The 12,587-nt window shown below is 41.4% G+C and overlaps 1 protein-coding gene across 1 annotated transcript; it reads left to right on the plus strand.

Annotated features, from left to right (window-relative positions):
• Positions 1-1,209: 1,209 nt before the first annotated feature.
• LOC310961462 (transforming growth factor beta-3 proprotein-like) lies at positions 1,210-12,141 on the plus strand. The gene is made up of 7 exons (XM_083933534.1): positions 1,210-2,019; positions 6,375-6,538; positions 8,281-8,410; positions 8,567-8,674; positions 9,504-9,669; positions 9,820-9,973; positions 11,166-12,141. Exons 1-7 carry the CDS (start codon positions 1,674-1,676, stop codon positions 11,322-11,324), a joined length of 1,227 nt encoding a protein of 408 aa, XP_083789660.1. The 5' UTR covers positions 1,210-1,673; the 3' UTR covers positions 11,325-12,141.
• Positions 12,142-12,587: the final 446 nt, after the last annotated feature.

The raw sequence follows: 12,587 nt of genomic DNA on the forward strand, positions 1-12,587 counted from the left end.
TTCAAATATTTACCAAGTTTGGACATTTCACAAAATTGTTCTCGCTTTGCAAACTGGTGAGCAAAAGAAACAGTGAATACCACACCCCATGTTTGGGTACGGGGCCCAGTGAGCTTTGACCTAAAATAGGTCTGAGAATGTGGATATGCTCTATGAATAGAGATAAAACAGACTGGGGAGGGGGGGATCAAAAAGATAGAATAACTTAAGGGCCTGCAAATAGACCTTCAGACATCGGAGCATACAAATGATTTTTTTTGTGAATGGTGGTTTGCAGAGGGCATGGGAAAAGTGCATTGGTTCTTTTGAGCAGTAATGCAGTCATGTTGTCTGAAAGGATTTCTGTTATTTGAGAGCATGTCTTGTATTGTGTGGGTCTTTTTTTAAGAGGGTCCAACAAAAGAAAAACACAAAGGAGCCAACTGTGGATTATCAGAAACTGTCTTTATGGATTTGTTTTATGTGACCAGTCTAACAGACAAATACTTGTTTCAAATTCCTCCTTCGTCCAAGGCAAGTTCAAGCCAATTTAATATAATACTATAAAAACATAAAGTTCTAAACTTAGATTTGACTCTTGTGTTGGTCTTAACAACTGTCCTTGAATCAGCCTGTGGGAGGGCAAAAGCAAAAGTCAACATGGAACTTTTGATTTTCAGAAGACAACAGACATCTCAACAACAAAATGTTGTTTAAAAGTGTGCAAAAATGCAATATCATAAGACAGAAAGTATTTAAGGAAAAGGAGACTTCTGCCAGAGAAAGTAACAGCTAGATCCACACTTTGCCACTAGAGGGCGCACGATCCAGGCAACAGCTGATAGACACCCATAGGAGACAACAACTGAGCTGAGATTGCTTTTAGATAACTATTGATATTAAAAACATAAAACATACACACCAAAAGGACCACGGGACAAGGTATTTAATCCACTTCAGATGTCTTAATAAAAAGGAAATATTAAGGCCCAAACTTTCCAACTTCATACAACTGCTCATATAAATGACTTGGTCAAAATAAAACTCTATTCTACAGGTTCATTATGTCACAGTAGATGTCTGGTGCATCGCAGTGAGCGCTGTTATGATTCGGACTCTCCCGGCCGGGTGCCTGCGGTCCCTCCTCCATCAAACGTCAGAAACTAGTGGTATAAAACACGTGAGGCCATACAGACTGCTCAAAGTCGCATAAACCTCTTTAACCTGACAGCCTGCGGTCTGCCTCCGCACAGACAATACAGCGGCACTAGATTTTAAAAAGACAGAAAAGAGGGGAGAGAATATCCCCGAGCCGGACGACTTCACTCTACTGGATCGGAACACAAGAATGCAAAAGAAAAGTCGGCTTGTTTCTGCAGATATATTTGTGCTGGATAAAAAATGTCATAGTGCGGGATAGTTTCTGTTCTTTGCGGGACTTTGAATTGAGTAATGCCTGATGGGCGAACACGCACTTGGATTTCAGCTGATAACAAAAGGGACTGCCACAAGGAAAGCGAATTAAGTAAGGAGTTGTTTTCACCCATCACGAACCCCCAAAGGAAGTTCAAATAAACATCAGCAGGGCTTATCAGTTTAACCCGACGGTGAATTGACACTGACCTTGGCAATCCTCGCCTGTGAAACTGCACATTTTTTTTCAACTACCGAGCGAACCAAATGCAGAGAGAAAGATGCATTTGGGTAAGGCTTTACTGTTTGTCCTCCTCCTCAACTGCGCAACTTTGAGCTCGTCTCTGTCAACTTGTGCCACCGTGGATATCGACCATGTGAAAAGGAAGAGGGTCGAGGCGATACGAGGTCAGATTTTGAGCAAACTCCGACTGACGAGTCCTCCACACTCCCTCGGACCGAATAAAATCCCTTATCAAATCCAAGCGTTGTATAACAGCACCAAGGAGCTACTGGAGGAGCTTAGGAGGGATCGGCAGCAAAGTTGCGGTCAGGACAACACAGAGACAGAGTACTATGCCAAAGAGATATACAAATTCAACATGGTCTACGGACCGCCAGAAAGCAGTAAGTATAACAATTCTTTGGGTAGCTGAGTTTCTATCACTTTCCTGATTTTAAGCACCAGCACTAAACGGTTCCGCAGTGCGTAATTACGCACCAAACGAGGAGTGTACGCCGGAGCCAGCCAGACGCGCCAATCTCAAAACTTCAGCTCGGTTCCTATGTCATTCATAAATATCTGTATTATTTAAAACTTTTACTTCAGCAACTCTATCACTGAGTTTCTGGACTACACTTTGCTTTTACTATTTATTTATATTGGATATAGTTTTTCCACAAAAAAAAAAAAAAGTTGAGTTACAAACTAAAAGAAAAATCCAGAATCTAACTGCTAGACACAGTATGCCTATTTCAATGTATAGTGCCTGTATGTGAGCTGGAGGCTTCAAGTTTTCCAAATCACAATTGTGTGAGCTGCGTAATGGACCACAAATGATTGCCAGACCAGTTGTGATGTCACATAATCATCTTGTAGGTACACGTGTAAAACCCAGAACGTCTACGGGTGTCAAACTTTGCACAAATATTCTTGAACCAACGCTCTTTCAAGACAAAACGGTTTTGTAAAAACCGAAAGGTGAACTTGGAAGATGTGCTGTGTTACTGTAGTGCTCAACAACCTGTTTTGCACCAGTGTTCCAGGAAAGTCACTCTCCTCCTACTCCTGACTCCACTCTTCCTCCTCTTGTTTTTTTTTCCTCCACGGACTCTGTCCTTCTCCCCAGATGTTCCCACTTCCTTTCCAGTCAGGCCCAAATGAGAGCGACATCTGCCCGGGCGGATGGGGATGCCTTTAGGAGAAGGAGTAGGAAAAGTTAACAGAGGTGGACAGGAAAAGTTAGATGATGGAAGGACCTCCCCGTTAGTCTGGATAGAGGCATCCCTCTCTTGCTTGGATTCTGTCTGTGCAGGAGGAGCGGGGTCCCATGAAGCCCTTGCATACACAGACACATCACTACCACCCACCCCCCTCTATTGAGATGGAGTTTCAAGTGACCCCACTTCCTGCCGTGGCCAGTGAATTAACCACCAGGGTGGCCCACGAGCATGACATCACAAACTGCACTGCTCAGGTTTAATTTTGCTAAATTGAGTGTGAAACTGAGCCAGCATCCATCCCCTTAAACCTGAATGATTCCTCCGTGCCGTCATTTTATTGACTGCAGGTAACATTTCACTGCTTGGTTAATAATGAGCTTTATTTTGTTTGTGAAATCTTTGTTAAGATTATCAGGAAAAGGACTGTTTGCTCACATTGTTTTTAGTCCAAGTGATTTGTGTTAAGTCTCTATTTGGCCACAACCGTTTCCCCCTATAGAAATAAAAGCTATGAACTGGAAGTGGAAAACCTGTGCCGAGAGGGACATGTGTCAGCACTTGAGGGAGATTCATACAGCATGTGGTCCGACTGAGTTTGGATTACTGAGAAAGTAGAATAGGATAAATGCTGTGCGTGTGTAAGAGCCAAAGAGGGCCCCATGGTCTCGAGCAAAGCCAAGACCATTGCATCACAGTGCCTTTGAAATCAACAGGTGTTTCTCAAAAGACCCATTTTCCCTCAGCAATGTTCTGTTTTGAATCTCGCAAAATACTTTTGACAAAAAATACGCCAGCCAGTAGGTGCCTCGAGTTGGTGTGGTGGTTTCAGAGCCACAGATGGGCTTTATGATGCAAGACATATTTACATACGTGGACTTTTTTCAGGTTTTTTTTATAACTAATGTTATGGTCTTTATGCCAGACGTTTGATGTGATCAGCTGAAAAGCACACATCTGTATGTGTGCACTAGTCAACATCTCTACTTCTCAGATACTTGAACTGTAGACAGGCTAATAATATTCCCCATTTTAACTCAATAAAAAACTGTGGTATTGGCATGGTAGAGTGTTTTTTTAATGTGTCCAAGATGATCTCATACTTGGAAATATGCATATTGTCAATACCCTGTATATCCACATGCATTCACTGAGCCTGCCCTCTGAGTAATGTGATTTTCATATGTTGGAGCAGGCAAGATGTACAATTTTTATAGATTTGTTGTGCTGAACTCTCATTCTGGCAGGGACAATTTTCTTCAGTTAAATGACAATATATCATGGATATAATAGAGAAATGATATGACTCTTAATATGCTGCATCTGTATGATGATGGCCCTTTCAAAGGGAAGTAAATAAGGCTCTAAAAAGTACAACATTTCCGCTCAGAACTCAAAAGCATATCAGATATACATAGATCATTGTTCCTCTATTACCTGTATTTTTCCCCAACATCCCTTTTACAGTATTGCATAACAAGTAATAATATTGTCATGTGCCACTTTCAGTCCGCTTACTAGAATTAAGGTTGGTAAGGTAAGGTTTAGGGTCATGGTCATGGTTTGGGTCAAAATAATAACTTTTTTGTTGGAGCAATTCTTACCTTTCTGGGATTTTTATACCTTTCTTTTGTAATCTTAAAATGTTCCTAATAAGCGTATGGCACACTAAAATGTAAAAGAAATCAAGAACAAACAGCTTTCTCCTTTGTTAAAGTCTGATGTTTTGTTGTCCCATCCATCCCCCCCGACCTCCTCACGCCACAGACTTTATCGCTCTTTAACACCTTCGCAATACTTCCCCGTTTGCACCTGTAACAATCACCACAGCCGAGAGTTTGGGGGAACTTGCTGAAACCATGGATGTATAAAGAGAACCAGATATAATGTCGGAGGCGGAGCCAAAAAAGTTCAACTGCAACTTTAAAAAATTACCAAGATGATTGTCTTCTCTTTTTTTATGTAAGTCAATGGAAAAGGACTTTTTGGGCCCCATGTCATCATTCGACGGACCCAGTAGTTGCAATTTCCCTTATTGACCACTTTTTAAACCTTTGCACAAAGTCAGGCTGGTTTGTTGATCCCAGACTTTGGACTAAGCTAAGCTAACTAGCTGATGGCCGCGTACAGACACAAGAGTGATGCGGATGTTCTCGTCCAGTTCTTGGCAAGAAAGCAAACAAGCTAATTTCCTAAAATGTTTAAACTATTCCTTTAAGATCAGGTAGAAAGAGTTGACTGTGAGTGAAGCTAGTGTTGTGAAGACACAGCCACCTCAGCGTGTTGTCCCTTGTGGCATTACAGGACCTGAAGTCTTGCTTTGTGGAATAAACTTTTGACTCTTAGCCAGTGACAGCACTCTCATTCCCCCAGTTAATGTGGGCAAACACACAACGCTCACTTTTTGACGTTTTTTTTGTAGAGGTAAACTGTTGACCTTCGGTGGATCTGAGGCAGCTCTGTGAACCGACACAAATCCGTGACAGGTGCAAATGAAGCAGAAAACTGCTGGAAGACTGGCAAATGACTACATTGAGAGGCTGGACTGCAATCATCGGAAAGATTTCCTTTTATAGCATGGCACGCATACAGAATCTGGCATATGTCGATGACTGAGGTTGGGTTGTGGAGAAGTCATCATGGTCAGAAAGGGGTTTGGGTCCAAAAAGCTGTCAGTGGGACCAAGGATAGCAGGGTTTTTGATATGCAGATACCAGGGAGGTGAAGTCATACTAAGCCCAATAATATTGGTATTTCAATTACACCATTTTCATTTCCACCAAATATAGACAACATGCGTTAGATAAACACTGAGGAGTTTTGATAAGGCAGGCAACCACTAATCATTCATTGCGGGCTGATAAACTTAGTGCCAGCCGTTGAAGAGTCAGTAAACTCAAGATCATGTTTTAGGAGTGGATGGATTTATAAGTCTTCTAGCATACGTATATATATATAAAAAACATTTACTGTATAACCGTGCCATTATTTTCATATTAATGTATCACTTTACTGTAGCCTTTTGGCGCACAACTGAACTTACTCTGGCATCAAATGGAAAAAAAAACACCTCCCCCAACCCACTCCTTCACTCAGCCAGAAAAGTCTTTTTCAAAATATGGTTGTGGATGGAGACTAAAACAGTGAGTGTTATTAAATAGAGCTGATCGGCTCCAGACCCTCGCGACCCTGACAGGGACAAGCGGTTGAAGATGAATGAATGATTAATGAAACCAGTGGTCAATCAATCAATTAGTTGAGAAAAATAATATGCAACTATTCAATTAATCGTTTAAGTGTCAGCTTCTCGATTGTAAGGATTTGCTGCTTTTCTTTGTCTTCTTCGTTAGTAAAATTACTTTTATTATCACATTCATATGAAGGACATCATAATCATAAGTATGTGTGATTATTTTGTCTGGAGGTCATGTTGCATTTCAGGTCTGTGCTTGAACAGAAATTGCTCGTATTGCATTAGACCTTGATAAGAATTTCCAAGCCTGTTCTCTCACACAACCTTTATTTTATTCTCTCTGTTCCAGATGATCTGCTCTACTGCCCAAAAGGCATGACCTCTAAGGTTTTCCGCTTCAACGTCTCTGCCATGGAAAGGAACTCGACCAACCTCTTCAGAGCAGAGTTTCGAGCTCTGAGGGTGCCAAACTCAAGTTCCAAGAGGAATGAACAGCGGATTGAGCTCTACCAGGTGCGTAAAGGTACCGTTTCCTTGTCCTTCTACCAAGATCAAAAGGCAAAGCTCACAATCAAGGCAACACAGAACTTCAATGTCTTTCTTTTCTGAAATCCAATCTTTGTTACTAGATAGTTTAATTCTAGTCAAGGACAAATCTCTCATAAGCTGGTTGGTTGTTATCAAGCCCCCACCACAGTGACTTCCAGGTTGATCCAATACTGAAGTGCCAAAAACTACAGTTCTCCGGGTGTCCACTAGGAGTAGTTTTCACAATAGAGCAGTTTCTCATTGGCCCCCATGTTAAATAGACTGTTATCACAGCATAAATAAACCTACTTAGGGCTTGTTTACAAAAAATCATTCTATTCTGTATGTTTAGGTCATAGCTCCATGACAACACTGATGGGGGGGGGGGGGGGGTATTTTTTGTAACAGGCTAGTTTCTATTTTATTGGAGGTTAAAGTTTATGAACAATTAGGGGCGCAGCCTCTTGAGTGATAGCTAGCCGCTGGCCGTCACTGGCGCGCACCAGAGTTTTCCAGTGTTACACTAATCCTCTGTCTTGGATCTATTGGGAAATAAAACATGTGGGAACATCACCTCTTACACCTCAGACAGGATAATGTGATCATACCTCGGCCTCAGATAATAAACACTATGAAGCTACTTTATTGACTCTGTTGCCACAGACCATAGACTACACAGTAGATGGCGGTCTGCAAGCCCCAGTTCAGAGAAGCAGGGAGGAGTAAAACATATTTTGACCACCTATAAATAGGCCCGCATAAAAACAATCAATATTGTTTAAATGTACGCTATATTTAAAATATTTTCATATTTACATTGCTGTCAGAAGGCCCTTTACCTCAGGGAACTGAAGCTCTTTGTTTCATGAACAACAGTAATGTTACCCTACAGAACACGGTAGTTACTGCTCTAAAGTGGCCTCAATTTGTTAGTTTGTGTATTATTGTGTGACTTTGATGTTTTAAAGGGTTTGAAACTGGTGGAGTATGTGATGTAAGCTGACTCCATTAACCAATCAGAAAGATAAGAGTGTAACCTGTATCACCCTAACTGGGGCAACAAAGCTAACAAGTGAGTGAGGGAGCTGTCAATCAAGCTCAGTCTGAACCCACTCACAGTCCTGGGGTCAAAATTAGAAAAATCACCTGTGAGGGTGTGTTATGGTCCTTTAAATAATACTAACCCTCACTATGTAATGTACTAAACACTGCGTGAAAATATCAATAATGATTAGAAAAAGAAAGAAATTGCCTCTTTATCCGCAATGGGGCACATTTTTAGCTCAAGGGATGGCAATGTCTGTGCTTACATGCTAAACTAAGATGGTGAACCTAGTAAACAGTATACCCACTAAACACTGGCAAGTTAGCATGCTGACATTAGCATTTACCTCAAAGAACCGCTTAAGTACCTGTTGCCTCACAAAGTACGGCTCTAGACCCTTGTTTTAATCACCTTATTGAGTCTAATGTCACATATGTGCTGCAATTTTATTTCTTTTTCTCTATCATCTGCCTGGATGCTCCAGTAAAGACATTATCTTAGTTCATTGCATGACTTGGTACAAGTGATTAAAACTATTGGATAATTAGAACAACGATCATGAGTTTGACGAATGAGAGGTTTCTCGTTCCAACGTCCTGTCCCATGCCCGCTTTATTCTACGAGCTATTTGAGTATTTAGAGAAAACCTTTCAGAGTGACCCTTATTATTATTGCTTTGCAGATTGTGAGGCCAAACGAACACATTAGGAAACAACGCTACCTTGCAGCCAAGAACGTGCTGACCAAAGGTACTCCAGAGTGGGTCTCCTTCGATGTGACTGAAACAGTGCGGGAATGGCTGATGAACAGAGGTGAGACTGGGGTCACGGGCAATGATCATCCCCTGTTTGAACTCCCACATGTTAACTTCTATTTCTCTTACAAGCATTGAGTTTTAAAAAGAGGTAGACTGTTGACTTGGGCTTCTTTTTGAAGAAATCCTAGTATTTTCCATTGTTTGCCATCAGGTACCAATCTGGGTTTGGAGATCAGTGTGCACTGTCCCTGCCACACTTTCAACCCAAATGGTGACATCATTGGCAATGAGAACGAGGTGCTGGAGGTGAAGTTTAAAGGTGGGCTTCAACAACATTTTGTCATATAGTTATTTATGCTGTTAGTGTTAAGGTGTTAGCTGCTCTTTTGATCTAATGTCTGTAAAGGTTAATGTCTTAACATTTTACCATCCCTCCTATCAATTTATGACGCACTCACACTGTCCATTTGTACCGTGCCCCATGCAGCCCAGGCCCGTTTGTACTCCCATTACTTGTAATGATGTGGGCCAAGGCTCGATTGCTTCTTGCTAAATAAGTCATCAACTCTTGCTGCTTTCGAATATTTTCATCTGACCAAATCTGCAGTAAACACTCCGCCTCCTCATTATACCACTGCAAATCGTTCGGCGGCATCTTTTTAAATATCCTTCGAGGGGAACAGACGCATATAAAGAAACATCCGGACCGCCGTCAATTCTCACGCTTGTACATACATGTGCATCCATTCTTTACAAAAGCCCACCTCTCTCAACCGGGCTGCAGCCGCAAAAACGTGCCATGCCTGAGCGCGGAGCAGTTGTACTCACACTGGTCAAACGAACTAGACTTTAGCCGTGAAGCGTGCTTGGGCGTGGTACGAATGGACTTTGTAAGTGCGCCCTTAGATGCAATGGACTGTGTTGCATATTTGGAGATTCATTCTTTATTCATTTTTTTTCCCCTCCAAAGACTAAGAATGATGTTGCAATGAAAACATTTCATGTGTTCTCTTTTAGAAACAAAGAGTCTCTTTTTTTTCTTGGCATAGTGAAAAAGAATGAAAGAGGTGACAGGGATTAAGGGAAACTATGAAAGGGAAAAAAAGCCACTAAATAGTTGTTTTAAGTGCATCATCTCTATAATTAAGGTGTGGATGGAGATGAGGAACACAGTCGCTTGGATCTGGATCACCTGAAGAAGAAAAAGGATCAGTACCTGCCTCACCTTATCCTTATGATGATCCCACCCCACCGCCTGGACACTCAGTCTTCACGCCGTCGCAAGAGAGCACTGGACACAAACTACTGTTTCTCGTAAGGGATATTTAAATCATCATTAGCGACAGTGTGCAATGCTAGTCCATTAGTCTTTTTGACTTTGAGCCAGTTCATCAAATCCTTCAAATTTCCTAATTGCGAAATTGTGATAAGATTTTGCAAATGTTTTATTTTTCCTCTTCACAGAAACACAGAGGAGAGCTGCTGTGTTCGCCGGCTACACATTGATTTCCGGCGTGACTTGGACTGGAAGTGGATCCATGAGCCCAGTGGTTACGATGCCAACTACTGCTCCGGGCCCTGCCCTTACCTGAGGAGCTCAGATACAACACATAGCTCGGTAAGAAGCACCTGTCAGGTATACGAAACAGGAGAGTTTGTGAGACCAAGTATTTTCACAGGACCAAAACTTTCCAGAAGTTTGGAACTACCTTCTACTGAAGAAATAGTCCATATGTCTAGAAAACACATGAAGACAAGCAGACATCATTTTGTAGACCTTGTGGAAAAAAAGCTTATTAGAATTTTCTAAATTGTTTATTTGCTCATTAAAAGGGGAATTTATGTATTTTCCTTTAACCTGGAGCTTAAGTCCCATGTATTTGGATGCAACAGCTCACTGTGAACCAGGCTGCAACGTATTCGAACGGGGCACCTACGCACCGACGCTATATGCCCACTAAAAATGGTTGTTTTTGCCACTGACAGGCTCAGATTGTTATCGTGTCTGACTGTATTATGTAAAGGTGAAGTCTTGTTCGGAAATCTCGCAGGATGTTACTGAAAGACACCAGAGTGGAACCTTAGAGAGTGAGAGTATTGTGAAGCATGGTTTAGTGTTATCTTAACAATTTTTAATATAAATAATGTTTAATTAATTACTAGTAATTCGTTTTTGAGCATTTCCGAATCGCACCATCAATGTGTGGGGCTACAATTTACGTGGCTTTCATAGACTTTACCTTTGGATGCAGACAGGCAGAAGTTGTGGCAAGTTGTGGTAGAAAAGGATCCTAATAACTATGGATACACTGCACCTTGCAGACCATACGGGACACTTCCGCCAGCAAAAGAGGAGAAGACTTCCTACCGAAGCACATTTTCATATAAGAAAAAAGCTGTTTCAAGATTGGAGACACTTAGTGCAAACAAAGAGGAGGTATTTACTATGTTGACCTCCATCAGTAGCTACACACGAAAGCGTGGCACGATATCACTAATAACAATCTGAGCCTGTCAGTCGCAAAACCAAATACTTTTAGTTGATATATATTGTCAATGCACAGGCTCAATACTGTACCAATTTCAAAAAAAGTTGTTGCCATTAGTCATTTACAAAGAAGTACATGAGGATCCAGGTTGAAAAATAGCAAAATGATAATATACTAAGTCTCCATGATGAATTCTCAATCTCAGGATTTACTCAGGAGTTGAGATACGGCACCGATCTTAACTAGCCAGCATATTATCAAGACTCCATCACACTTCAGGTACTAAATATAATATAATCTCTTCTGTGTGCTCTCCAATAGCTGCTGAGCCTGTACAACACTCTAAATCCGGAGGCATCGGCCTCCCCCTGCTGTGTCCCTCAAGACCTGGAACCCCTCACTATACTTTATTACTCTGGACGGACCCCCAAAGTGGAGCAGCTCTCCAACATGATCGTCAAGTCTTGCAAGTGTAGCTGAGAAGACGTGAAAGGCGAGGTATTACGGCAGGATTTTACTAGGTACTGAAGAAAACCCCCCATGCTCGTTGACTTTTGGACTCTTAGCTGTGACAAATACTTAAACTGACTCTGTGGCTTCATCCTCCATCCGAACACCCCTTTGGAGGTCAAACATTTTTTAAGGATGTAGAGTCATCATTTTTTTCTTGCTTTGTATTTTTTTTCTTTACCCCTTCCATCTGGATGACAAGTAGTTATTTTCATCTTAAGTCCAAACCTAACGTCATCTTGCGATCAAAGTATGATCTTAAAATAATTCCTTATAGATTTGTGAAGGTGGACAACACACTCCTAAAGCTGGATCAGCGAGAGCCCTGTACGGATCAGTCTGTGACAAAGAGCAAGCTGCGTCATAGACAGTAAATGAAAGAGACTTATTTTGTGGTATATTTTCTGCGTCAGAGTTCAAGCAAATATTCCACAAAGTTATACTCTCTACAGTGTCAGCAGAGCTGTCTCTGGCCTTGGGAGGATCTTGTTAACAGTCACAAATATAGGTTGTTCTCTACTGAACGGATTTTACCTTGACTTTGCCTTAAGTTTCTTTCTCTTCAAACAGTGGACATTATCTCCAAACACAAAAGGAGAAAGGACAGACTTGCTGCTGTATCCAAAGCCATAGCTGTGGTCAGGGAAAAGGAGAGCTGAGAGAATGCCTGCTGGATTTGCAATGGAAAGTGAATGAACAAAGAAGTTGAGCCAAGCTTTTCTTTTTTTGGCCAGCCAGCAGCAATGGCCCTTTTTTTTTCTTGCGGTGCATCTATTAGAATGGATGGAAGAAGAAGAAGAAAAGGAAGAAGAAGAAGAAGAAGAAGAAGAAGAAGCAGAAGAAGCAGAAGAAGAAGAAGAAGAAGAAGAAGAAGAAGAAGAAGAAGAAGAAGAAGAAGAAGAAGAAGAGGAGGGGACCTGTATGGAAGCGAAGAACTGTGATGGAAACAAGCCACGAGCACACCGCCATTCACTGGACGTTCTCATCTCTAACAGGTTGAAATTATTTATGTAACATCAAAGAATATACTGGAAAAGAACATGTGTTACGCAACAGGTTTTTATGGGATTTCTTTTACATTAATAGCAGATTTGGTCTGTTATGCAACTTGTCATATAGTGATTGTTTCACTAACTGGGACAGAAGTAGATGTGTACCTCCATTGGTGGAAGACTTTAATATTAAATGAACGCCGTTTTCCCACTGCATGATGCGGCTCAACTTGACTCTTTT

The sequence above is a fragment of the Echiichthys vipera genome (genome assembly GCF_963691815.1).
Source record: "Echiichthys vipera genome assembly, chromosome: 19".
Lineage (NCBI taxonomy): Eukaryota > Metazoa > Chordata > Actinopteri > Perciformes > Trachinidae > Echiichthys > Echiichthys vipera.